General features: G+C 50.0%; 1 protein-coding gene across 5 annotated transcripts in view; it reads right to left on the reverse strand.

Moving 5' to 3' along the window:
• The window catches only part of IQSEC1 (IQ motif and Sec7 domain ArfGEF 1), a 374,166-nt gene that overhangs the window by 243,640 nt on the left and 107,061 nt on the right, over nt 1-23,465 (reverse strand). For all 5 annotated transcript variants that reach the window (XM_035273700.3, XM_078351685.1, XM_078351687.1 and 2 more), the window contains exon 2: nt 16,314-16,343. In XM_035273700.3, coding sequence (XP_035129591.1) covers nt 16,314-16,343 — 30 coding nt within the window. The remainder of the gene's footprint in view (nt 1-16,313; nt 16,344-23,465) is intronic.

The following is a 23,465-nucleotide window of genomic DNA, read 5'->3' on the forward strand; positions in this document are numbered from 1 at the left end:
AGTCTCGAACTCCGGACCTTGTGATCCACCCGCCTCAGCCTCCTAAAGTGCTGGCTCCTAAAAGCATGAGCCGCTGCACTGGCCTGTTTGTGACTTTTTAATAATGACCCTGGGTAGGCCACTTCCTCGCTGTGCCTCAATGTCCTCATCATCTACACTAGGGTGCTGATAACAGGACCCTCCTCCCCACCCAAGAGAGCACCACGGACACACTCATCATTGCCATCCTCACAGAGGGAGAGAGGAGGGAGGCCCGGTACGGGGCAAGGTAAAATCTGGGAGCCCTCAGTCACATCCACCCCTCTCCCATGCCCTGCACAGCCCACCTCTGAGCCATCGTGCATGCTATTCCCCATGCACACCTATACTCTACCATGAATCTTAAACCAGGAGTCTTGAGGGAAGGCCCCGAGGCCACATCTAGAATTTCTGAATTCATTCTAACACTTAAGAAGTGAAAGACACCAGAAAAAAAAGTATACAGGTTTATGGGTGTTTTTGTTTTGTTTTGTTTTTGGTATGAAATGAGAGTTGGCCCTCCTGGGTGACATTCCCTCAGGCACCAGTCTCTGGAGCTGGCTCAGAGCCATCCCCTGGTTGGAGCTCCTGGTTCCAGGTCACCATAGTCCCCGGGGCTCCCTGGCCCAATCCCTGTCTCTGCCTCTCCATGCCTGGCCCCTGCAGGCTTCTGAGTTTGTTGTCCTCACTTCAAGCCTGTGGAGTGTCACATCTGTCACCTGGGAAATGAGGACATGTCAGGCTAGCCTGCTCTGGCTGCCAGGCAGATTAAAGGGGCTGAAAATGCAGCCCTGGAGCAGGGGCTGGCGAGACCCCTGAGGGTGACCTCTCACGCATCCTTTTCAGGGGAGCCAAGGCTACAAGGAAGGGAGGGGTGGTCAAGGCCGGGACGCTGGGAAGAGCTGGGAATAACCACCACTGGGCAGTGTCCTCAGGAAGGCCACGTCCCCTGTCATTCTCCAGTGCTACCCCTCACCACCAGCCCTTCATCTGCCCCTCTTGCTGACTCCATCAGGGTAGTCCCCATGCCTGCCATGCTGGGGGTGGGATTCCAGGTCAGCACTGACAGCTGCAGCCTCTCACAGTGATGATGAGTGCATGCCCCCACACATCAGGGCGTAGCTCATCCAGCACAGTAGGGCTGAGGTGGCTGCCGTTGGACCCATTCACAGTGGGAAACTCAGGATCCCAAGGGCCAGGCTTGCCCAAGGCCACAAGAGGACAGAGCCTGGGTCCACTGTACTTGAAAGCCGTCCCAAGGAGCAGATCTCCTCCCCATGAACGGGCTGCTCCCCAGCTCATTCCACTCAGGGGAGGGAAGAAGAGCGGAGTCTTGAAGGGCAAGGGGCACTGCCAGCTGGGGGAGGAGGGGAGCGTGTGCCCCTGGGGAAGGACCCAGCCCGTCAAAGGCCTGGGAGGTGATGCACCTTGGGAAATCTGGCTCCTATATTGAGGCAGGAGCTGCAGGATGTGACAGGAGGTGAGAGTGGAAGGATCTGTCCACCTGTGCAAGCCCCAGACAACCCTCCCGCCTGACCCAGGCCCTAGCAGCTCTTCCTCCCCCAAGCCCTGTGTCTTCCTCTGCCCACTGCCCCAAGAACCAGCCACAAAGCTAGCTCCTCCTCCTTCTGCACTGCCATGTTGCCCTGCCTTGGTGTGGATGCCACAGAGGGACTCGTGCCCTCTATGTGATATGGGTTCTCATCACTGAGAGGTACAGTCATGACCTGCCTTCAAAGTTTATAGAAAATGAAAACTCAAAGTAAAAATCATCCAGGCTGTTGACGGTCTCAATGAGGCAAGAGTGACAAATGGTCCCTAGGCTCCCGGGAGCAGTCCTGCTGGACCCTGGTCCTAGAGAGAGGGAGGAAGGAGAAGAATCCGACCTGCGGTGCCCTGTTATACCTCAAATTTTCTCTTCATATACAACATCTAGACCAGCCCTGGATGATGAGATATTTCAGAGACACTTAAGAGTGAAAATGAGGAACAGATGGACTTTGCACCTTTTCCCAATAGGGTCAAGATGCTTAATATTTTAACACATACTAGAGCTCCTTTTCTCCAAAGCTGCAGGCTGCATAGGCTGGAAGGCATCTAAGGAATTCTACGGACAAGACTAGACACCCGGGAAGTCCTAAATCTGTCTCCTCACACAGAGTTCAGGCTGAGGCTTGACCACGTCCTCATCTTTGCCTTCGTTCTGCAAAGGAAATGTGTTTCAAATTAAGCTTTTAAACTGTCAGCTTAGCAGAGAACTTATCAGTTCCAAACTCATCTTTCTAGCAATAAGCAGGTTGCATCACGAGTGAGGCAGCCTGTCCCAAGGTATTTATTAGGATCTGTAGGCTGGAGCCGGGAAAGAGTCGGAGCTGCACATTTTCAAACAAACGCTGGCATCAGGGAGAGCCGGGGCAGCAGGAGCTCGGGAGGAGGAACAAGGGGTGCCCTGGAAGATACTGGTCCCTGAAGCTTTTAGTGGGAGTCTCCACCTTCACGCTTTAGATTTCCTCATAAGCGCCTGGAGAGGACAGTGGGTGGGAGTTGAGTGTGGCTCTCACCCACGGGGGTCAGGCTGAAAGTCACACGGCAGCCTGCCCCAGACAAGTATGTAGGTAAATGCCCTCCAAGGGTCTTTACTGCATAGGACAGGGCTTGGCGGAGAGACAAAGAGCCCCAACTGAGAGTGGCAAATAAAAGTTTGTGTCTCTGGCATTGCAGTGTGGAAGCAGATGGTCCAGGACTGGCCTGGCAGGGCAGTGCCAGGGAGCTCCTCTCCCTTGTGGCTCTATCATCCCAGGGGGCAGCCCTCATCCCCCTGGGCCAGGATGGAGCTGCAGCCTCAGAGCTGAAATCCCTAGCAGCAGGACAGGCACAGGGGCAGAAAGAAGGGTCTCCATGAGGTGATATCCTAGACGCTGACACAAATCCCTTCCCGTGCTGGGGGGACAGCTTGATTGCACCAGTGACCTCACTGCAGAGGAGGCTGGGAGATTCTGGGTCTCAGCAGCCACATGCCGGTCTAACGTCAGGTACTGGGTTTCTCTAAGAGACAGATGGACAATGCTATTGGGAGCCCCTGTCACACCCCTTTTAATGTTCCTTCTGCCCCCAATCACTCCGAACCGTAGAGCATGCTGTAGCAGAGTGTCAGTCAGACAGATTGCATTGTGTGTGCTGTTCCCTGAGTGATCCATCATTCAGGGACCAGCTGAAAACCATGGGCCAAAAGGGGCTATTCATTAGATTTGCTGGGAAATGGTTGGTGGATGTCCATTCCTAGCCCTGAGTCTCTCTGGCAGACACAGGTAACAGGTCAGGGAAGTGGGGGAACAGTAGCAAAGTTCAGAATGGGAGCAGGATGGGGTCAGGGGAGGCCTCACACCACAGGAGGAGGGTCAACACAGGGTCAGGCTTGGTGGTCTGAACACCTGAATTCTACACACAGGGTCATGTTGGAGGGAGGAAGTACAATCATGTCCACATCATTAGAAAGAGTTCTCTTCATCCAGTCAAGGTGGCTCATGCCTGCAATCCCAGCACTTTGGGGGCCGAGGCGGGAGGATCACCTGAGGTCAGGAGTTCAAACAGCCTGACCAACATGATAAAACCCTGTCTCTACTAAAAATACAAAAATTAGCTGGCTGTGGTGGCTGGTACGTGTAATCTCAGCTACTTGGGAGGCTGAGGCAGGAGAATCACTTGAATCTGGAAAGCAGAGGTTGCAGTGAGCCAAGATCGCATCACTGCACTCTAGCCTGGGCAACAAAAGCAAGACTCCATCTCAAAACAACAACAGCAACAGAAACAAAGAAACAAAAGAGAAAGTGTTCTCTTCTATTCCGCATAAGTCACACTCCCCACAGACACTGCATCAGATTTGAAAGTAAAATAATATTTCCCAAATATGTAATTAGCAAGGATCAGAACAACTGTAATCGTCAGAGTGGAGAGGATGCAGGGAGGCCACATCTTAGATGCTTCTCTTGGAAAATACATGTGGCGATGTGGATTAAGAAACCGTGAAATCTTTTTAGCCTTTGACCTAGTAATTCTGCTTCTGGGAACATAATGAAGAAACATAATCAGGGAGGCTGACAAAGATTCATGTGCAAATGGTCACCACAGCATTTCTGAAACTGAAAGCAACTCTAATGGTCTATCAATAGGAAAACAGTAAGGAATAAATATCATATTGCTTTAAATGAATGTTTAGAAATATTAGTACACTATTTTCAAGTAACAGCTGTGGAAACCTTGGAGCTCTCTGAGACATAAGACTTTATGGGTCTCAAAGGGCACTTGCTTTTTCCTCTCAGGTCTCTCTTCCCCATCTGCTCTACCTCAGTGAAAAGCACTGCTGTCCTCCCAGTACTTCAAGTCAAAAATCCAAATTTGTTCTTGGTTCCAGCTGGGCACGGTGACTCACGCCTGTAATCCCAGCACTTTGGGAGGCCAAGACAGGCAGATCACTTGAGTTCTGGAGTCTAAGACCAGACTGGCCAACATGCTGAAACCCGTTCTCTACTAAAAATACAAAAATTAGCCAGCTGTGGTGGCTGGTGCCTGTAATCCCAGCTACTTGTGAGGCTGAGGCAGGAAAAAAGCTTGAACCCAGGAGGCGGAGGTTGCAGTGAGCTGAGATCAAGCCACACTCCAGCACAGGCAACAGAGCAAGACCCCGTCCCAAAAAAAAAAAAAATTGTTATTGGTTCTTTTATTTCTCTCTCAGGAGATAGCCACTCCCTCAGCAAGTCCTGCAGGGGCAACTTCCAGTGAATACCTCTGGGCTGTCCCCACTCCTGCCTACACCCTATCCTCCCTCCCTGCTCCCCCTTTTCTTTCTGCTCCCCTATCTACTCCCTTCACTCCTTCTCCCCTCTCCCTCCTCTCGTCTCTCCCCTCCAGTGTCCAGCCCAGACTAGGGTTCCTCTCTCATGGATAACCCCGGTGTCCTTCTCAGGGCTCCTGGCTTCCTTTCTCAGCCCAGAGCCCTTGTACCCAGCAACCAGAGGAGTCTGGTCCAATGGAAGTTGAAGCAGGCACTCCCTGCCGGACCCCTCCAGAAGATCCCCTGCCCTTTAGAACAAAACCCAGAGCCTGTCCTGTCGAACTGGGCTTGGACTGGTGAGGGGCATAAAAGGCAGCCCCTGGCCCAGCCCACCCTGAAGCTCCTGGAAGAAGAGAGAAGGTCTCATTAGCAGAAGTTCAGCCATCGGGGCTGAGCTGGGGATAGTTCAGTCTGGAGACCCAGAGCAAAGTGCACTCAGGGGGCTGCCCTGCCACCAAGGGGGCTGATCCCAGCCCTGGTCCGCAGCCTCATGCCTACCTCTGTCCTATGTGTTCCTGCCACTCTGGTTTCTTCCTCCTGAGATGCCTCCTGGACAATTCCTGTGGTCACACCCTGGCAATGGAGTCTTGCCAGACCCACCCCCTTCAGAAGCTATCCCCACCTCTCCTGCAGCAGGTGGGCGTGCATGGAGCTGTGCGTGTCTTTCTTTTGTAGCTGTGAACAGGTGGCTCTGGATTGTAGATGGCTTCTGTCCTTGTCTCACCTTCCCAGCTGGACAGTGAAGTCTTTACAGCGGAATCTGTGTCTGAGCCATCTCCAGAAGCCCAGTGGAGCTTGACAGGGTAGCTGGTATTCGAGCTTCCCAGAGAGGAAACTTGCAAAGGAACAGAGGTGTGACTGTGCCTTTGGCAAACTGGATACTTCAATGTGTGCACTGGGAGGGGAAGGCTGGAGTGGGTGGAAAGGTCATTAGGAGGCAGGGCACAGAGTGCTCCAAAGCCAACAGGATGAGAGTTGGGGATGGATGTTTAAGGACAGCAGCACTGGGTAGCCACACATTGGCCTGTTATACATATAGAAAATCCACATGGGAGACCCAAGGGGCCCACAACACTCCCCCTCTGTCCCCAGACCACTTCTTGCTTCCTGGTCCTGCTCTCTATTGGGGAAGGAGAATCTTATCTGACTGATGGAACTCCAGGACCGTCCCTGGCCAGCATCAGTAGTGGGCAGGGTCACCGCATGTTCAAGGCTGTGCATACTGAGCCCTGGCCTTCTGGACCTTTCTCAGGTTCCTTAGGAACCCATGGGGAAGCTCCCTGATGGGTGCTGACAGGCGTCTGCACCCACAGATTAACTGCCTGACACAGGAACACCAAGAAGCTGGAACGTACGTATTTATATGTATATATATGAAGCAAAAACTGGCACAACTGAAGGGAGTCATTTGTTATTTGTTAGACAATTATTCATTAATAGGTGGTGCTTAGATACCCTAGTCTCCATAGCAATAGAACAACCAGACCAGAGATAAGGAAGGAAGCTGAACTGAGTACCTGAGCCACTCAAGGCACCAACTAGATCTAACGGACACTCCACTCAACAGAACGCAGAGTCTCCTAGTGAATGTGACTTTCTCCAGGAGTGACCACAGGGTAAGCCACAATTCAAGTCTCCAGTGATTTTATTAAACAGTCTACAAAGTAACTTCCGGGACCACAATGGGACTAAGTGAGAAATGAACAACAGAGAGAAAACCTAAAAACTCACAAAGTTGTGTAAGTTAAACAACACCCTCTTAAAGACCAGTTGGTCAAAGGAGGAATCACACGGACAATTAGAAAATACTGAGAGGAGAAGGAAATAAACACAACATAGCAAAGCGTATGGAACACAGCAAAGGCAGTGCTAAGAGGAAATTTATAGCTTGATACATTAAGGAAAAGGAAGGGTCTTCAATCAACAAAATAACTTTACAACTTAAGGAACTAGTAACAAAAGAAAAAAGTAAACCCAATGTTGGCAGAGGAAGAAAATGATAAAGATTATGGCTGAGATAACCTAATAATAACAATAATAAATAAATAATCATAAACCCAAACAAAAGTTGGTTCTTCCAATAGACTGACAAAATTGACAATTCACCACTTAGATTGACTAGAAAAGAGAAAAGACTCAACTAAAATCAGAAGTGAAAGTTACAATTTTACTGACTTTGTAGAAATATAAAGATTATATGAGAGTCCTGTGAGTAATCTTACAATAAATCATATAGATCACCTAGATAGATGATTCAAATTCCTAGAAACACCAAACCTACTGAGACTGAATCACAAAGAAATAAAAAATCTGAATAGACTCATAACTAATAAGGAGGCGGAATTAGTAATCAAACACCTGACAATGAAAAGCCCTGGACCTGATGGCTTCAGCTGATGAATTCTACCAAACATTTCCAGAAGAAATCACACCAGTCCTTCTCCAACTCTTTCAAAAACTTCAGGTAGGGACTGATTTCTATATCATTCTATGAGGCCAGCACTGTCCTGTACCCGAGCTAGACAAAGACATTACAAGAATACCACAGACTAATACCCCTATGAACACTGATGCAAAAATCCTCAACAGATATCAGCAACCAACTTCAGTGGCCTGATTAAATAATTCTGTAGCATGACTAAGTGGAATTTATTCCTGGAATGCAAAGATGGCTCAACATCCAAACACTGTTCAGTGTGATGCATAACAGAATGAAGGGGAAAAAACACATGGCCATTATAACTGGTGTAGAAAACATACTTGACAAAATTCAACACCTTTTCATAATAAAAACACTAAATAAGGCTGGCTGCAGTGGCTCATGCCTCTAACTCCAGCACTTTGGGAGGCCAAGGTGGGTGGATTACCTGAGGTCAGGAGTTCAAGACCAGCCTGCCCAACATGGGGAAACCCTATCTCTACTAAAAATTTAAAAAAAACCAGCTGAGTGTGGTGCACATATCTGCAATTCCAGCTACTCAGCAGGCTGAGGCAGAAGAATCACTTGAACCTGGGAGGCAGAGGTTGCAGTGAGCTGAGATTGTACCACTGCACTCCAGCCTGGACAACAGAGTGGGACTCCACCTCAAAAAAGTAAAAATAAAAAATAAATAAAATAAAAACACTGAACAAAATAGGAATGGAAAGAAACTACCTTAATGTAATAAAGGCCATATATGAAAAATCCACAGCTAACATCATACTCAGCAGTGAAAGACTGAAAGCTTTTTAGCTAAGATCAGAAACAAGACAAAGATGCCATTTTTGTCACATGGGTGCAACATAGTATTGGAAGTCCTGTATGAGCAATTAGGAAAGAGAAAAGAAGTGAGTGGAGGAGGGACAGAAGTGGGAGCATCCAGGCATGTGGACAGGCAGGCTTAGCAAAATTATCTCTGGCCTCCTTCCAGAGGTGTTCCTCTTGGATGTGGGGAGTGGTAAGTACAGAGACCAAAACAGCATGCGGTGCCAGGGACATGGCTGAGCACTGAGATGCAGCACCGGATAAGACACAGTGCCTGCTGACAGAAGTAAACAGGCTGGTGTACAAGATTGGCTGTTACTTCAGGTGGGATGATAAGGGAAGAAAAGGTGACTTTTGAAGGAGAATTGGACTGAAGATGAGAGCCCATCTTGGGTGAGACCTGGGGGAGCATGTTCTAGGCTGAGGGAACAGCATGGACAAAGGCCCTGGGGGCACTAACGAACTTGGAGGAATGGACGTACCAGAAGGCCAGAGTGTGATAACCACAGTGATGGAGGAGAGAATGGAGAGTCAGATGTGGACAAAATCAAGAATACTCTGGGTCTAGGTGTTTTCACTTCCATTTGAGATAAGGACACAGAGGCTTAGGGAATTTGAGTCATTTGACCAAGGTTATTCAGCTTAGACTGGTTGCTTTCAAAGTTCTTACTCTCCCAAACTCTGGACCTGGGTCAGACTCACACACATGCGTTGTGTGACCACCTCCTAAGTCCCTTTAAGATTTGGTTGCAATAGAAGCAGATGCTTAGACAAGGCTTACTAAACGTATTTTGGAATTTAGTCTAATTCCCCATTGAGTATATTGGTAGCTTCCCTTGCCCCTGCACCACAAGATGGGCATCTCTGGCCCATCTTGTAAACAGTTATTACTTCTCTACACAAGTTTACAGAAAACAAATCAAAAAGCAAAATACACCCATCAGATGGATTTTTGCCCGGGGACTTGAATGTGGTTCCTATAAGATCTTTCTACTTCCTATATAAAGAAAGGACCAGTAGTGCCTCCAGAAACAGGCTGAGAGCATCCAAAGGCCATTCAAGGGCTTCAGGGATCAACAATTCATGGGCCACACAGCAGAATGAACACAGCTGAAGAAAGCACTAGTGAACTGGAAGACCATCCTGAGGAAATTGCTCAGGATACAGCACAGAGAGTCAAGGAGATGGAAAAGTAAAAGGCCACCAAAGTCAAGAATGCCCAAGAAACCTCAATCATAAACCCAGGGGAGCGAAGGAAGGAAGGGGAAAGCCAAAAGGGCACACTCTCCAAGCAGGGGCCACCACCTCCTGCTCATGCACACATGAGCTTGTCTCCCTCAGGATTCTGAGCAGCTGCATCTCCAGACTGTGGTGGAGGGAGAAGAAAGGAAATGTATGTTAACTGAATCCTATGACATGGCATGTGCTGTTCCATCTACGGCCTCATTTAATTGGTCCATGGGCTTGAGGCTAAAGTCTTTGCTCCCATTTCATCATGGGGCAGAAATTAACTGTATCTCATTTGTCGTCACACCCTTAGTAGTTCACACAAAGGCAGACACAGTAGGTGCTCCATAAAGACTGTTGAATGAGTGTGAAATCTGAGGCTTGCACAACTCAGTGACCAGTGCATGGTGACACAGAGGGTTAGACAGAGAGAAAGGATTTGAATTCAAGATTATCTGCTTCCTGTGCCTATACTCTTTTGATTCCACAGTGCTAAGAAATGTCCACTTGCCTCCAGAGGCTGCCGGCTCAGCCCTCAGTCCTACACCTCCAAAACATGGCTTGACTGTGGCAGAGGGCCCTGGCCCAACCCCAGCCCGTCTCTCACATTTGGAGCAGGCTCCCATTCATTCCTGGAGAGAAAGAGTTCAGCACTGTTTACCTGGCACAGCAAACACTCCCAGCTTTGTCTGCCACGTTCAGCAGTTTTCATACCTCCATGTGTACAAAATAAAGTGTGTTCTCATTTTGGCTTTGCTGGGAAAAGGCCCAGTTAATGACAAAGGCTGTTTTGCCTTGGTAAGGAGACAGAAAACTGGCTTTGTTCGGACTAATTACGTTTACTTACACATCTTGGTTCCAGCTGAGCCAATGCTGGTAACCAGGCCCACCTTTACCATGTAGAAAATAAGGATGAATAAAAGGTTCCTCTTCAAAGCTTTCCTCTTAGTTTATTATGAATAAATAATACTTTCTTAAAGCTTTTACAAATAAAGTAGCTGTTAGTCATAATGAAGAAATAAGTGCATCCCGTGTTCTCAGCTCTCACACTTTAACCTAGATATTTGCCCCAGCATGCTTGGACAAGCCCAGGCAAGTGTTAGGTCAAAGCTTATCCCCCTTCCTTATTTGGAAATGTTATCGCTTCTCTAAGCATTCCTCAGGTTACTTCCTCTTTTCTTTTGTTCTCCTCTGCCTTCACTTCTTTAGAAAATTTCCAATTTTTTAGCCAGTTGGGTCAAGCACAGAATGTGAGGTCCTGTTCCGGCCAATGGGAACTGGACACAGCAGTAGGGTGACTGCACCAGGTTATGAAAATTATAAATGTCCCTGTCTCCTTTGTTCAGGTGTGCTCGTGTGGCAACACTGCTGGCGAGTTGCACCCTTCTTGCAGGAAGTAAACCAGCCTTGCTGAATGATCCACAGTCTCAGTGTGGATTTTTCCTGACGTTATAAACCTGTTTCCAGCATCCAGAAGCTCCCCCACCATCCCCAAACAAAGTAGTCCTCGGGCTCTCCTCATTGCCCCAGCCCTGAGCCTTGCTGTTGCCTTTGGAAAATGCCAGTCGACGTTCAGTGTTGACAGGGGAGGTGACCCACATGGGGCTACCTCATGGAATATGCTTCTAAGGTCAGGGCCAGACGTCGTAATCCCAGCACTTTGGGAGGCTGAGACAGGCAGAATACTTGAGCCCAGGAGTTCAAGTCCAGCTTGGGCAACATGACAAAAGACTGTCTCTACTAAAAATACAAAAATTAGCCAAGCATGGTGGCATGCGTCTGTAGTCCCAGCTACTCGGGAGGCGGGGACACAAGAATCACTTGACCCCAGGAGGGAGAGGTTGCAGTGAGCTGAGATCCCACCACTGCATTCCAGCCTGGGCAAGAGAGTGAGACTCAGCCTCAAAAAAAAAAAAAAAAAATTCTTCTAAGGGTTAGAAGCAAAATTTCTGCGCTTCAGTCAGCTCATGCTTATGAAGGGTACGTGTCTGCCACTGGACACTGCTACACTTGGAGAAATTCTGTTCCCTTGGAGAGACCATATGTTCAGGGAGCCTGTTAAGATCATGTGGGCACTTATTTAAAATGCAGATTCAGGCAGGGCTCAGTGACTCACACCTGTAATCCCAGCACTTTGGGAGGCTGAGGCTAGTACATTACTTAAGGTCAGGAGTTCAAGAGAAGCCTGGCCGACATGGTGAAACTTCCTTTCTACTAAAAATACAAAAATTAGCTGGGCCTGGTGTCGGGTTCCTGTAATCTCAGCTTTCTGGGAGGCTGAGGCAGGAGAAGCACCTGAACCTGGGAGGTGGAGGTTGCAGTGAGCCAAGATCACGACACTGCACTCCAGCCTAGGCAACAAGGGCCCATCTCAAAAAAACTGCAGATTCCCAGACCCTGCCCAGACTACTGAGTGAGGCATGAAAGGGATAGGGCCCGGAAATCTGTATTTTCGACAAGCACCACAGGCGACACTGACTTGCAAAGGCTTTGGTGCTTGGCATCCCAGCTTTGCACTCGAAAGCCACGTCATCAGAGGCAAGCTGTTTTGTACTTCTCAGCCTCAGTTTCCCAGAGCTCAAACAATAAGGGCCAATATTAAGTCTCTTGAAAGGCTGCAGTTGGTTGTGTAGATGAGGTGAGGCCCCCTCCCACAGTGAGCACTCATCGAATGGAACTTATTCCTACGACTGAATGTAGTTGAGTTAATTTCAAGGATTTGACGGAGTGCTGGGGGAAAAAATATATAATGCTTGCACCCTGTAGAAAGCTCTGGCATTCAATCCAGTATCCACATTCTCTCTGGACCCTCCACCTGGTCTTTCATTTTTGCAGACTCCAAACTCGACAAACCTCTTCTCTTCCTACGGTCCCTCTTCCATAAATAAATCATTAGAAGATTCACATTTGAGGGCCTCCAGAGCCTTCCTCTTGATGGAGTCAAAAGCAGACACATCCTCCCTGGGAACAATGAGCAAAGTCCTACATTTGCAAAATGGTCAAAAAATGAGTCATTTCATTTGTGGAAAATGAATATATCTGATCTTGCAAATGTTTTGCCTCAGGGAAAAGTAGTGAGCGTGAATTCACAAACAGACTTCTCCCTGCAAAAACACTTCCCTGCTGCTCCAGAGGCTAAGAGAAGCCAATCAAAAAGAAGGCAACTCTGATCATTTGAGTCTAAAGAACGAGAATCTTACCAAGCAGGGACCGTGGGGCAGGGCGAGAGCTGGTGGGGAGGAGGTGTCTCTCAGGACTGTGTCCTTAATTTTTTTATTTTTATTTTTTGGTAGAGATAGGGTCTGGCTATGTTGCCCAGGCTGGTCATGGACTCCTAGTTTCAAATGGTCTCCCTGCCTTGGCCTCCCAAAGTGCTGGGATTACATGCGCGAGCCCCCAAAGCCCTGCCCCTGTGTGTCCTTAATGTTTAGCACAAGCCATGGGCTCTCAGTGTCAGTCATACCTTCCTTAGGCAAATAAAATCGACACACAGCTTCACTGATTTGTCAAATGCAGACCCTCTGCCCACTATTTTTAGTGAGTGTTTGGTAAGGGGAGGGTTTAGAAGAGGTCTCCACTGAGCATGGGGGTGGTCCATTTTTCCTCTTCCTTCTAGTTTATAGCCTGAAAATATTTATGAGCCCTGAGTCCAACTGAACACACATTAACATGTGCCTGTTCTGTGCAAGGCATCCTGCCCAGGGCTTCCAGCATGGCCAAGATGAATCCACCGCACCGATGCTGCCGGGGTGCCCGCTCTGTGCCCCGCAGGTGCTGGCACCATCCAGCCACAACTCAGGGGCCTCATCCCTGTCCTGGGGGCCTTCCTCTGCCCGAGAGGGAAGAAAAATGCTTAAGTCATTTGGACACAAAGCAGAAGGGACTGGGATATCAAAAGTGAAGCACAAAAAGCCATGGAGGCAACCAGGAGGCCACCCCATCAGCCCCAGCTCCCCTCAAAGCTCCAGAAAGGCAGCCACCATGGAGGCTCTGAGAAAGGAAGGGATCTTCAGGGGGTGGAGTAGAGCATTTTCCAAACAGAGTAAACATCCTGAGTCACAGACAGCAGGGAACAGGCATGCAGGAATCATGGGCTGCATTTGGAAAGGCGAGTGGCACCATTGGATGGGAGCTGGAGGTGCACGTGGGAAGGTCATGGAAGCCCAGCTGTACTGGTAGGGGTGTGGCGTCCAGGGGCCACGAGGGCCACTGCTACAGTGTGTCAGGCCATGGGGAGTCTTGGGGGAGAAGCGGGGGAGGGTCGTGGCCACACTTGAGTTTTCCTACCTCCTCTCTAGTGGGTCTGAAGAGGGCACAGGCACTCAGAGAGAACCGCAGTCAGGAGCCTGGGTTTGGCAAAGCAGGCCCCACAAGGACACCGCTCTGGAAGCCCAGATCTGGTGCTCTCTGTCCAGAGGATGGTGACCGGAACCACGGCAGTGGGGGGTGGGGTCAGATCTGAATGATCTGGGGCCTCTGGTCCTAAGAAAAGGGAGGCCCAGCTTCTGTGGGGAGGGTGTGACCCATGACATAGGCCTGGCATCGGAGTCATCAGTGGCATGGGGATGAAACACAATGTCTGTGCATGATGGGAACAACAGGCCAGGTCAGGTGAAGTCATGGTGAGTCCCGTCTGACCCCAGCATCTTAGTCTCAGCAACTGCGATGTCTACACAGCAGGGCATACTGGGGCTGGATTCCTCAGCCCTGAAAGAACTAAACACAGCCTTCCCTGCTGGAACTTCCATCCGCTCTCTCCCTTGCCCGGCTTCTCCCATCTGTGCACCCCGCTGGGAGCCGTGTGGCTCGGAGTTGGAACATATGCTCGGCTCTGTGTGTCATTCCCCCTGTGACACAGAGGCCATTCCTCACTCTCCCCAGGCAGCCAGTAATGATCGCCCCTGGGGGTCCTTGCACATCCTGTTCCCCCACTGAAATGTCATTCCCATCCTCCTCCTCCAGGGCTGGGTTCCACAGCGCCTGCCTGGCAAATGCTTTCCTGACAATCTGCTGGAGGGAGCACCGGGCCAGGTGGGGCTGGGGCAGACCAGATCCCCATCACAAGGGTCCACTCACTCTGCATGGTCACTGGACCCAACTCAGGTCATCGGAGAGAGCAGACTGCTCTCAGGACACCCCTGTAAGGGACCCGCTGCCCGCCATGAACTTTCACAGAATGACAGCTTCAGGTAAGCAGCCACCTTCTTGGAAGACAGAGGGAGAAGGGCACTACTGGGGCGTTGAGGGGAGCTTAGATCCCGAAGGGGATCAGAGAGGCAGGTGGGAGAGGGCCCAAAAGGCTGCAGGGCCATCCCCGTGGGAATCCCCTTCCACCTCAGGGCCAGCCCCAAGGACTGGTGACCCACCTCTTCGTATCTTGTTTTTAATTAATTGTTTAAACAGGTATTACATTGACAGGGTTCAGAAGCCTCAGGAATATTCCTAGGTCTGCGCTGAGGAGGCTCACGGTCACTGAGGCCCTGCCCTTGCCCTTCCTGTGAAGGGACCATTTTAATAGCTACCTGTTTGCTTTCTGTTTCTTTTTGTTGGCAAATTAAATAAGAATGTACGTACTCACATCTGCCCTTTCTTATCCCAAAGTAGTGTGAGCTGTGCACTCTCGCACCCTGCTTTGCTCACTTCCTGGTATGTTACACAGCTTTCTCCATCGGGCACCAAGGGCAGCATCCCCTCCTCCTCAGGGCTGGGCTGTGTTCCAGGGCAGTGCACACCTCAGACTGCTCTCACAGTCTGCTGCCTGCTCCCTGGGATCTCTAGACCCTAGCCTTTCTCCATCATTCCCCTGGCATCCCCCTCATCCCCTTTAGCTCCTACTCTTGCCAGCCCAAGTGCTGCACCATCCCCAGCTTCACCCCTGCACACAGTCCTTCTGGGACCCCCTCTCTCTCCAGCTCCCCTTCTGAGTGTGCCTCTGCTTCCTGCTGGACCCTGCCTCTCACTCCCTGGACTCTGGCTCCCTGGATCCCAACTCCCTGCCCAGGCCCCATGCTCCAAGCACACAGCTGAATGCCCCAAGTAAAGGATTCAGCACCCCCTGTGCTGCCTCCCAAGAGGCTCCCTGGGAATGCAGGCTACCCCAGCTCTGCCTCTTGTTCTGCAGGCACCTGGAGGACCCCACTCCAGCTGGCACCCCCAGGGCCAAACTCAGGACATCTCATCTCCCCAGCCTATAACATCACAATACAAACTGGCCTGGCTACCACTCTGAGACCTGGAAGTCCATCTGCTGCCAAAGAGGACTGGGGGTCCATGGGCTCTTAACTGCCTCCTGGCCTCTCCTCCCATACCCAGCCTCACTATGCTGGCCCCCATCTCCCATGGCCATGGCCACCTTGGTCCCCTAGCTCATGCCTTGAAAACTGCTGGGTTCCAGGCCCCTTGACTAGGTCACTGACACCCCAGACCAGCCCCTCTTCTAGGTCCAGTCAGAGCCTCTGGCAGAAAGCCCACTCCATGTCCATCCCCACCTACCTTCGGTCAGTGGGGCAAGGATGGGCAGGGGCACTACACCTGCCATGGACACCCCTGCCTTATCAGAGGCTGGTTGGAGCTGGGCCCACCACCAAGCATCTTAGACTTGCCCCAGCCCCACCCAACCCTGCCCCAGGGGTGTCAGGTATAGAAGCTTCTGGTCCTAGACAGGCCACAGTCTTGGCACACTCGGCCACCACCAGCCCAAGAAAGGGAAGAACCACCACCAACCTGGATGACCTCTGCAGAGATAACTCTAAACGCAAGGAAGCTGGGCAGGGGGCCCGCGCTCTTGCTCCAGGATGCAGAGCCAACAGACATGCTCCTGCAGATCATGCCCAGGCCCTTGGGGCACACACCAGGGCCCAGGGGAACAGCCAGGGGAGGAGAGGTCTGACCAGGGAGACCCGCAGGGGGAAATCAAAGCACATGGTTTCATCAATGCCACTCACCGCCAGGACTCAGACCACACATGGACAGAGGTGAATGAAGCACACATACCTGACACTCCTCGAGCTTTCTCCTTCAGACCTGCAATGAGAAGAACACACGCTTAGAGCCCAGAACCCTCTGCTCTGGGAGACCTGCACAGTGACACTAGATTCGAGGACCCTGAGGTCCCCAGCTGCCCCCAGCATCCCCTCCCCAGCCTCAGCAGGCATCCCCAGGCCCGATCCTCCAGGGTCTCTCACTGCTGTTCTTTTGACCTGAAACTGTATTCAGAAAGTCCATTCTTCTTGGAAGACTTACTTGGGGTTCCTTTCCCATCCTTTTCCAGTTTCCATCACCTTGACTGTAATTTTTTCCCAGGATTTGAATATACCCCAGGAGTCAAGAGCAAAGCCAGAGAAGGAGCCTATGATTCCAGAACTCTGACCTGGGCAGCAACTAAATGAATGAATGAATGACTAAATGAGTGAATTAATGAATAAGTGAAAGAGGTGCGACTGGCCTTGCTGCATCCTCTACTTGGTATTTCCATTGTATTTCCCCAGAACCAGCTCTATTTTTAAGTACCCAGAAATCAATTACAACCATATTATAATGGAGACAGGCTTGAATGTCAAGAAATTGGACAATCATATTGTATTGTTCACTTGAACTTTCACAGAGACTGTGACTACACGGAATTGACAGTGATGCCTTCCTGCTCTGTACACCAAAGAAAAGGGACTCTGGAATTAAACCCCATGCAGCTGATGGCTAAAGCCTGGCTTGGGCTTCCTGGGACTTAAGGAGCTAAGGGCTTTGAGCAAACACATTCAGAAATCTAATCCCTCGATGTCCCAAATTGGATTTTATTGCCAGAAAGCTAGAGAAATAAAAACATACTTAACCCAAAGTCAGAGATTTGTCTTTTCATTCATTGCCTTTTTGGTAACATCCCAGACCACAAGTCAGAGCACATGCTGCACGGCCCATCAGCGCAGAAAGCCCCAGGGGATGCTTTTCCCATGTAACCAAGCTTGTCCACAGATTCAGACCCACCTCCCTTGGTGCTGCCCAGCCTCCTCCTTGTGCTTACCAGTAGCAAATGAAACAGAAGAGAGGGAGTCCCCAGCAACGTGTGTTCCAGGTGCCTGAGTGCAAACCCCTTGTTCTAGAAGGACCTTGGTCTCCCCATCCAGCAATTCTAACTCAGCATCAATGCACAGCAACTTGGGTCACACAGTCCCCATGACAGCAAATGAGGTATCGATGTGAGACAGGAATGGCGCACAGACACCTGTGACATCTCCTTGACCCCAGGGGCCACGGGACAAGGTGCAGACCAACCCTTGGCAGCTGAAGACCCTCCAGTGAATTCCCAGGAAGCCTGATGACGGTAGGAGGTGATCTTGGGAGCAGCTTTTGAAAGTTTTTACTTTTTGTTTTTGTTTTCCATTTAATCATAGCCAGGACAGAAAAGAAAGCAAGCGGAGGCCAATGGGGAGGGGGAGAGAGAGAGAGAGAGAGAGAGAGAGAGAGAGAGAGAGAGAGAGAGTCTATCTTCATCACCATCTTGGGTTGCTCACCCTAGGGGCAGCCGGCTGCCCTGTTCTGTGAGCAGCCCCTCTGGAAGAGGCCCAGGTGGTGAGGACCTGAGCCTCCTGCCACCAACCACATGTGTGAGCCCAGCAGCAGATTTTCCACCCCTCTGCTGCTGCAGCCCCAGGCAACATCATGACCGCAATCACATGAGCACCCCAGAGGCAGAGCCACCGCCACACTGCTCCTGCATTTCTGACTGCAGAAAGCGAGAGATAGGGTGCCTCAGTCCCCTGTGTGCTGACCAAGAAACACAGGGTGAACCGGGCCTCACTTATGAACATGCCCGAGTAGGCAGCTCTTTCTCACTGTCCATCACAATGATACCACAGGCCTATGTGTATAAGTTTCCTAATAAATGCTATGGACTGGTCACCCAGGAGTTCAGGGATCCTTTCTTTGGAATGACAACTGTCTTCAACTTGGGAAGGTTTGAAGCACTCCTGCAGGAAACTCCCCTGCCTCTGCTGCTAGGGTGACTCCAACTGTGGGTTCAGCAGGACAGACAAGACCATCAACATTTGCTGTCTTCAACTCCTACGCTTTGGGGTCACTTGCGACACAGAGCTCCTCCTTTGCGCCTCTATCCCATGTCTGCCTTGTGGCCTTCACTCAGGATCACGTGAAGCTCTCTATTTATATCTCTTAGGGTCTGTCTGCCTCAGTAGGATGGAAATGCCACAAGGATGAGGGTTTTGTCACGGTCACTGCAGGGTCTCCAGTGCTCGTTATGTGGCTGAGGCACAGCAATGCAGCCACACCAGGAGTTCCACATTCTGGAACACCAGGGGACAAGCACTGAGCCTGAGTGACCAGAGTCTCCTGGGTCCCAGCTCCTACTGGGTCCCAGCCCAGCTTCACCCCTCACTGGCTTCCAGGTGGCCTCAGAAGCCACTTAATCTCCATGAGCCCCAGTCTCCTCATTTGTGGATTAGGGATGACAACAACTGGCCCCTAAAACTTGCGGAAGAGATAAGTACATTCCTGGCACAGAGAGGTTGATGAATAAAGCTGCTTCTCTCACAGCCTGCCCGAGGTGTGATTTGAGGATGTGATCATGCTCTGAGCCATTAGGCTGCTGCAGGGCTGCTCAGAGGCTGACCTGTGGGGGCCTGCAGAGAAGGGAACATCTGGAGGAGATGGTGCCTCCCATGCACTGGAGCCCAGCATGCAGCCTGGTACTGAGCAGGCTCCAGGAAGTGTCTGCTGTGGAAAGTCAGGACCGTGCTGGCCCAGAACCCACACTCCAACAGCAACATGCAGCAGAGTCATCTTTTACACCAAGGATGGCACATGCAGAGCATGCCCTGGAGCCCCTGGCATAACATCACCCATCCTGTGGCCAAAGGAGCAATAATGTGGGGAGAAAAGGAGAGGGGCTGGGCAGCCCCTGGGGTGGAGGATGCCTGTGCATGTGTGCATGTGCATACATGTGTGCATGTGTGTTCCTATGTGTGGTGCACTATGTGTGAGTATGCATGCCTGTGCGTGCATGCCCATGTGCACTGTATGTGCGTGTGTGCGTGCCCGTGATTATGGCAGCACTCAGCATGGGCAAGGAAGCAGATGGTCAGGAGCATTCTGGAGCCTTCTGGTTCCTGCAGATGAAGCTGAGATCTAGGAACAGGATGATCCCTGATGTCTCTGTGTGGGCCCCTGAGGCAGACCTGGAGATAAGGATTCAGCTAGGAGTTTATTTGGAAGGTGAGAAGAGAAAGGGGATAGGGATGTGAGAAGAGAAAAAGAAGGGGGCTAATATGACTGTTATTGAGCTGCCCAGCCCCTCATGACATCCACCACTGTCAGAAGCTGGGGCTTGGTTTACCTGGGAGCTCTAGAAACCAGTTCTAGCCACCTCCAGCTCTCTGACCCCACAGCCAAGGCAGCTGAGAGTGGCTGAAGGCTGCTCCTGGGGAGGGTAAGTCTGCAGGTGTCAGCCTGCCTCACAGTGGCTGAGGAGCTCCCCCAGGCAAGCAAGGGCAGGTGTTAACAGGTGGACATCAGCCTGGTGGCGCTGGGGTGGCAAAAGCAAGAGGCTTGGACAGCCAGTGCTCCCTGGACAAGAAGAGCCTCTGGCTGCCCTCATGAGAGCACAGTGGATAACCAAGCCTTCCTCCAGGTGGCCTTCAGAAGGCCAAGGCGCAAGTGACCATGTTTGTCGCTCGTTTCTCTTCTGCAGTGGAAACTGCAGACTGCCCCTTTTGCCAATGTGTGTAGCCCCTTCTTTCCATGCCCCACTGAACTCGAGTTTCTGGAAAACTGAAATCTACTTTTCCCAGATGCCCTTGCAGCTCCAGTTCTGCAAATGTTCTCAGCTCCTCTGGACAGAGGCCTGCCCAGATTGAGAAGGTGGGCGTGAGTAACACAGCAGGGTGGAAAAATGAGCTTGTGGCTGGAGGGGAACAGAGGCATCTGGTTCTCCTACAGCAGCTGGCTCCAGTGTCAAGGCTTGAGCATCATAGGCAGTGAAGTTTCCATGGCAACAGTCAGGTGGAGTTAGGTGATGGTCCAGGTTGTGTTGTTCCTGGCTATGGGACATCCAAACTTGGTCCTGGACTCTCAGTAGTCAAAATCCATGGACATAAATCTGCCTTGGCTCAAACTAGAAGAAGTAGACTCTGTTGTTTGCAACTAAGTGCCATGACTGATCCAAATTCAAGTTCTCAAATCACCACAATGCTTTTTCTTCTATGGCGTGATGTAGAAAAGCATTAGAAAAACAAATAAAAATAATCTCAAATCCTATAACCCAGAGGTAATCGCATTTTTGCATGTATGCTTATGGGCTTTGTTTCCTATCCATTTCTTTTTATACAGTGGAAATGACAGTTTACATCAGTCTATGCCCGTCTTCCTCACTGAACACAGATCATAAGCACATTTCAGGGGCCTCATCCATGAGGCCTTCAGCAGCTCCCCAGACCAAGTCAGGTTCCTCTGCATCCACTCTATAGCACTCTGCCCTTGGAACAAAATCCAAATTCCACACACAGCCAACAAGGCCTGCAGGGTCTGGCCCTGCTCACTCTTCCACCTTCTTAGGGTTCCAGTTCCCCTCAGCTCCCTGCTGCAGCCACACCCTTTCATTCTGCCCTCACACAGCCAAGCTCCCCAACGCCAGAGCTAGGGCACTGCTGTTCCCTCCTCCTGGAAGATCTGCCCTGACTCTGGCTTTTGATTTCCCTGGCTCTGTCTCCTGATTCAGATTTCGCTTTAATGTCACCTCCTAGGACAGGCCTTCCCTGTATCCCTCCTTTCTAAATAGTCCTCCCCTAGCCCCCCAGCCCCATTCATCCTGCTGTGAACATGTCACAATCTGAAATTGTCTTATTTGTCTACTTCTTTATTGTTTGTCTCTCCTAATAGAAACGTCAGCTCCAAGTGGGGAGGCACTATATCTATCTCACTTATCACCATATTCCCTAAGGAGTTCCTGCAAAATTCTTTTAAAACAACATTTACCTTTCACCATACACAAAACTTAACTCAAGGTGGATGATATGTTTTGGCCGTGTCCCCACCCAAATCTCATCTTGAATTCCCATGTATTGTGGGATGGACACACTGGGAGGTAATTGAATTATGGGGGCAGGTTTTTCCCATGCTGTTCTTGTGATGGTGAATAAGTCTTGTGAGATCTGATGGTTTTATAAGGGAGAGTTTCCCTGAACAAGCTCTGTCTTTGCCTGCCACCATCCATGTAAGATGTTACTCGCTCCTTGCCTTCCACTGTGATTGTGAGGCCTCCCAGCCATGTAGAACTGTCCATTAAACCAATTTTTCTTCCCAGTCTCAGATATGTCTTTATCAGCAGTGTGAAGATGAGCTAATACAGTAAATTGGTACCAGTAGAGTGGAGTGCTGATGTAGATATCCGAAAAGTGGAAGCAACTTTGGAACTGGGTAACAGACAGGGGTTGGAATAGTTTGGAGGGCTCAGAAGAAGATAGGAAAATGTGGGAAAGTCTGGAACTTCCTAGAGACTTACTAGATGGCTTTGCCCAAAATGCTGATAGCAATATGGACAACAAAGTCCATACTGAAATGGTCTCAGACGGAGATAAGAAAGTTCTCAGATTGTTGGGAACTGGAGCAAAGGTGACTTTTGTTATGTTTTAGCAGAGAGACTGATGTCATTTTGCCTCTGCCCTAGAGATCTGTGGAACTTTAAACCTGAGAGAAATGATTTAGGGTATCTGGCAGAAGAAATTTCTAAGCAGCAAAGCATTCAAGAGGTGACTTGGGTGCTGTTAAAGGCATTCAGTTTTCTAAGGGAAGCAGAGCATAAAAGTTCAGGAAATTTGTAGCCTGACAATGTAATTGAAAATAAAATCCCATTTTCTGAGGAGAAATTCAAGCTGGCTGCAGAAATTTGCATAAGTAATGAGGAGCCAAAGGTCAATCCCCAAGACAATAGGGAAAATGTCTCCAGGGCATGTCAGAGGTCTTCATGGCAGCGCCTCTCATCGTAAGCCTGGGGACCTAGAAGGAAAAAAATGGTTTTGTGGGCCAGGGCTAGGGTCTCTGTGCTGTGTGCCACCTAAGGACTTGGTGCCCTGCCTTCCACACACTCCAGTCATGGCTGAAAGCAGCCAATGTAGAGCTCAGGCTGTGGCTTCAGAGGGTTCAAGCCCCAAGCCTTGGCAGTTGCCATGTGGTGCTGAGCCTGGGGGTACACAGAAGTCAAGAATTGGGGTTTGGGAACCTCTGCTTAGATTTCACAGGATGTATGGAAACCCCTGGATGCCCAGTCAGAAGTTTGCTGTAGGGGCAGGACCTTCATGGAGAACATCTGCTAAGGCAGTGTGGAAGGGAAATGTGGGGTCAGAGCCCCCACACAGAGTCCCTACTGGTGTACTGCCAAGTGGAGCTGTGAGAAGAGGGCTACCATTATCCAGACCCCAGAATGGTAGATCCACTACTAGCTTGTACCATGTGTCTGGAAAAGCCACAAACACTCAATGCCAGTCCGTGAAAGCAGCTGGGGGAGGCTGTACCCTGCAAAGCCACAGGGGCAGAGCTCCTCAAGACCATGGGAACCCACCTCTTGCACCAGCATGACCTAGATGTGAGACATGGAGTCGAAAGAGTAGATCATTTTGGAGCTCTAAGATTTGACTGCCCCACTGGATTTTTGCATGGGGCCTGTAGTTCCTTTGGTTTGGTCAATTTCTCCCATTTGGAATGGCTGTATTTGCCCAATGTCTATATCCCCATTGGATCTAGGAAGTAATTAACTTGCTTTTGATTTTATAGGCTCATAGTTGGAAGGAACTTGTCTTGTCTCCGATGAAACTTTGGACTGCAGAATTTTGAGTTAATGCTGAAATGAGTTAAGACTTTCGGGGACTGTTGGGAAGGCATGATTGGTTTTGAAATGTGAGGACATTGGCTAGCCATGTGCAAAAAGCAGAAACTGGACCCCTTCCTGACACCTTACACTAAAATTAACTCCAGATAGATTAAAGACTTAAACAAAAGACCTAACACTCTAAAAACCCTAGAAGAAAACTAGGCAAAACCATCCAGGACATAGGCATAGGCAAGGACTTCATGACTAAATACCAAAAGCATTGACAAGAAAAGCCAAAATAGACAAATGGATCTAATTAAACTCCAGAGCTT

Source organism: Callithrix jacchus, chromosome 15, assembly GCF_049354715.1.
Source record: "Callithrix jacchus isolate 240 chromosome 15, calJac240_pri, whole genome shotgun sequence".
NCBI classification, from domain to species: domain Eukaryota; kingdom Metazoa; phylum Chordata; class Mammalia; order Primates; family Cebidae; genus Callithrix; species Callithrix jacchus.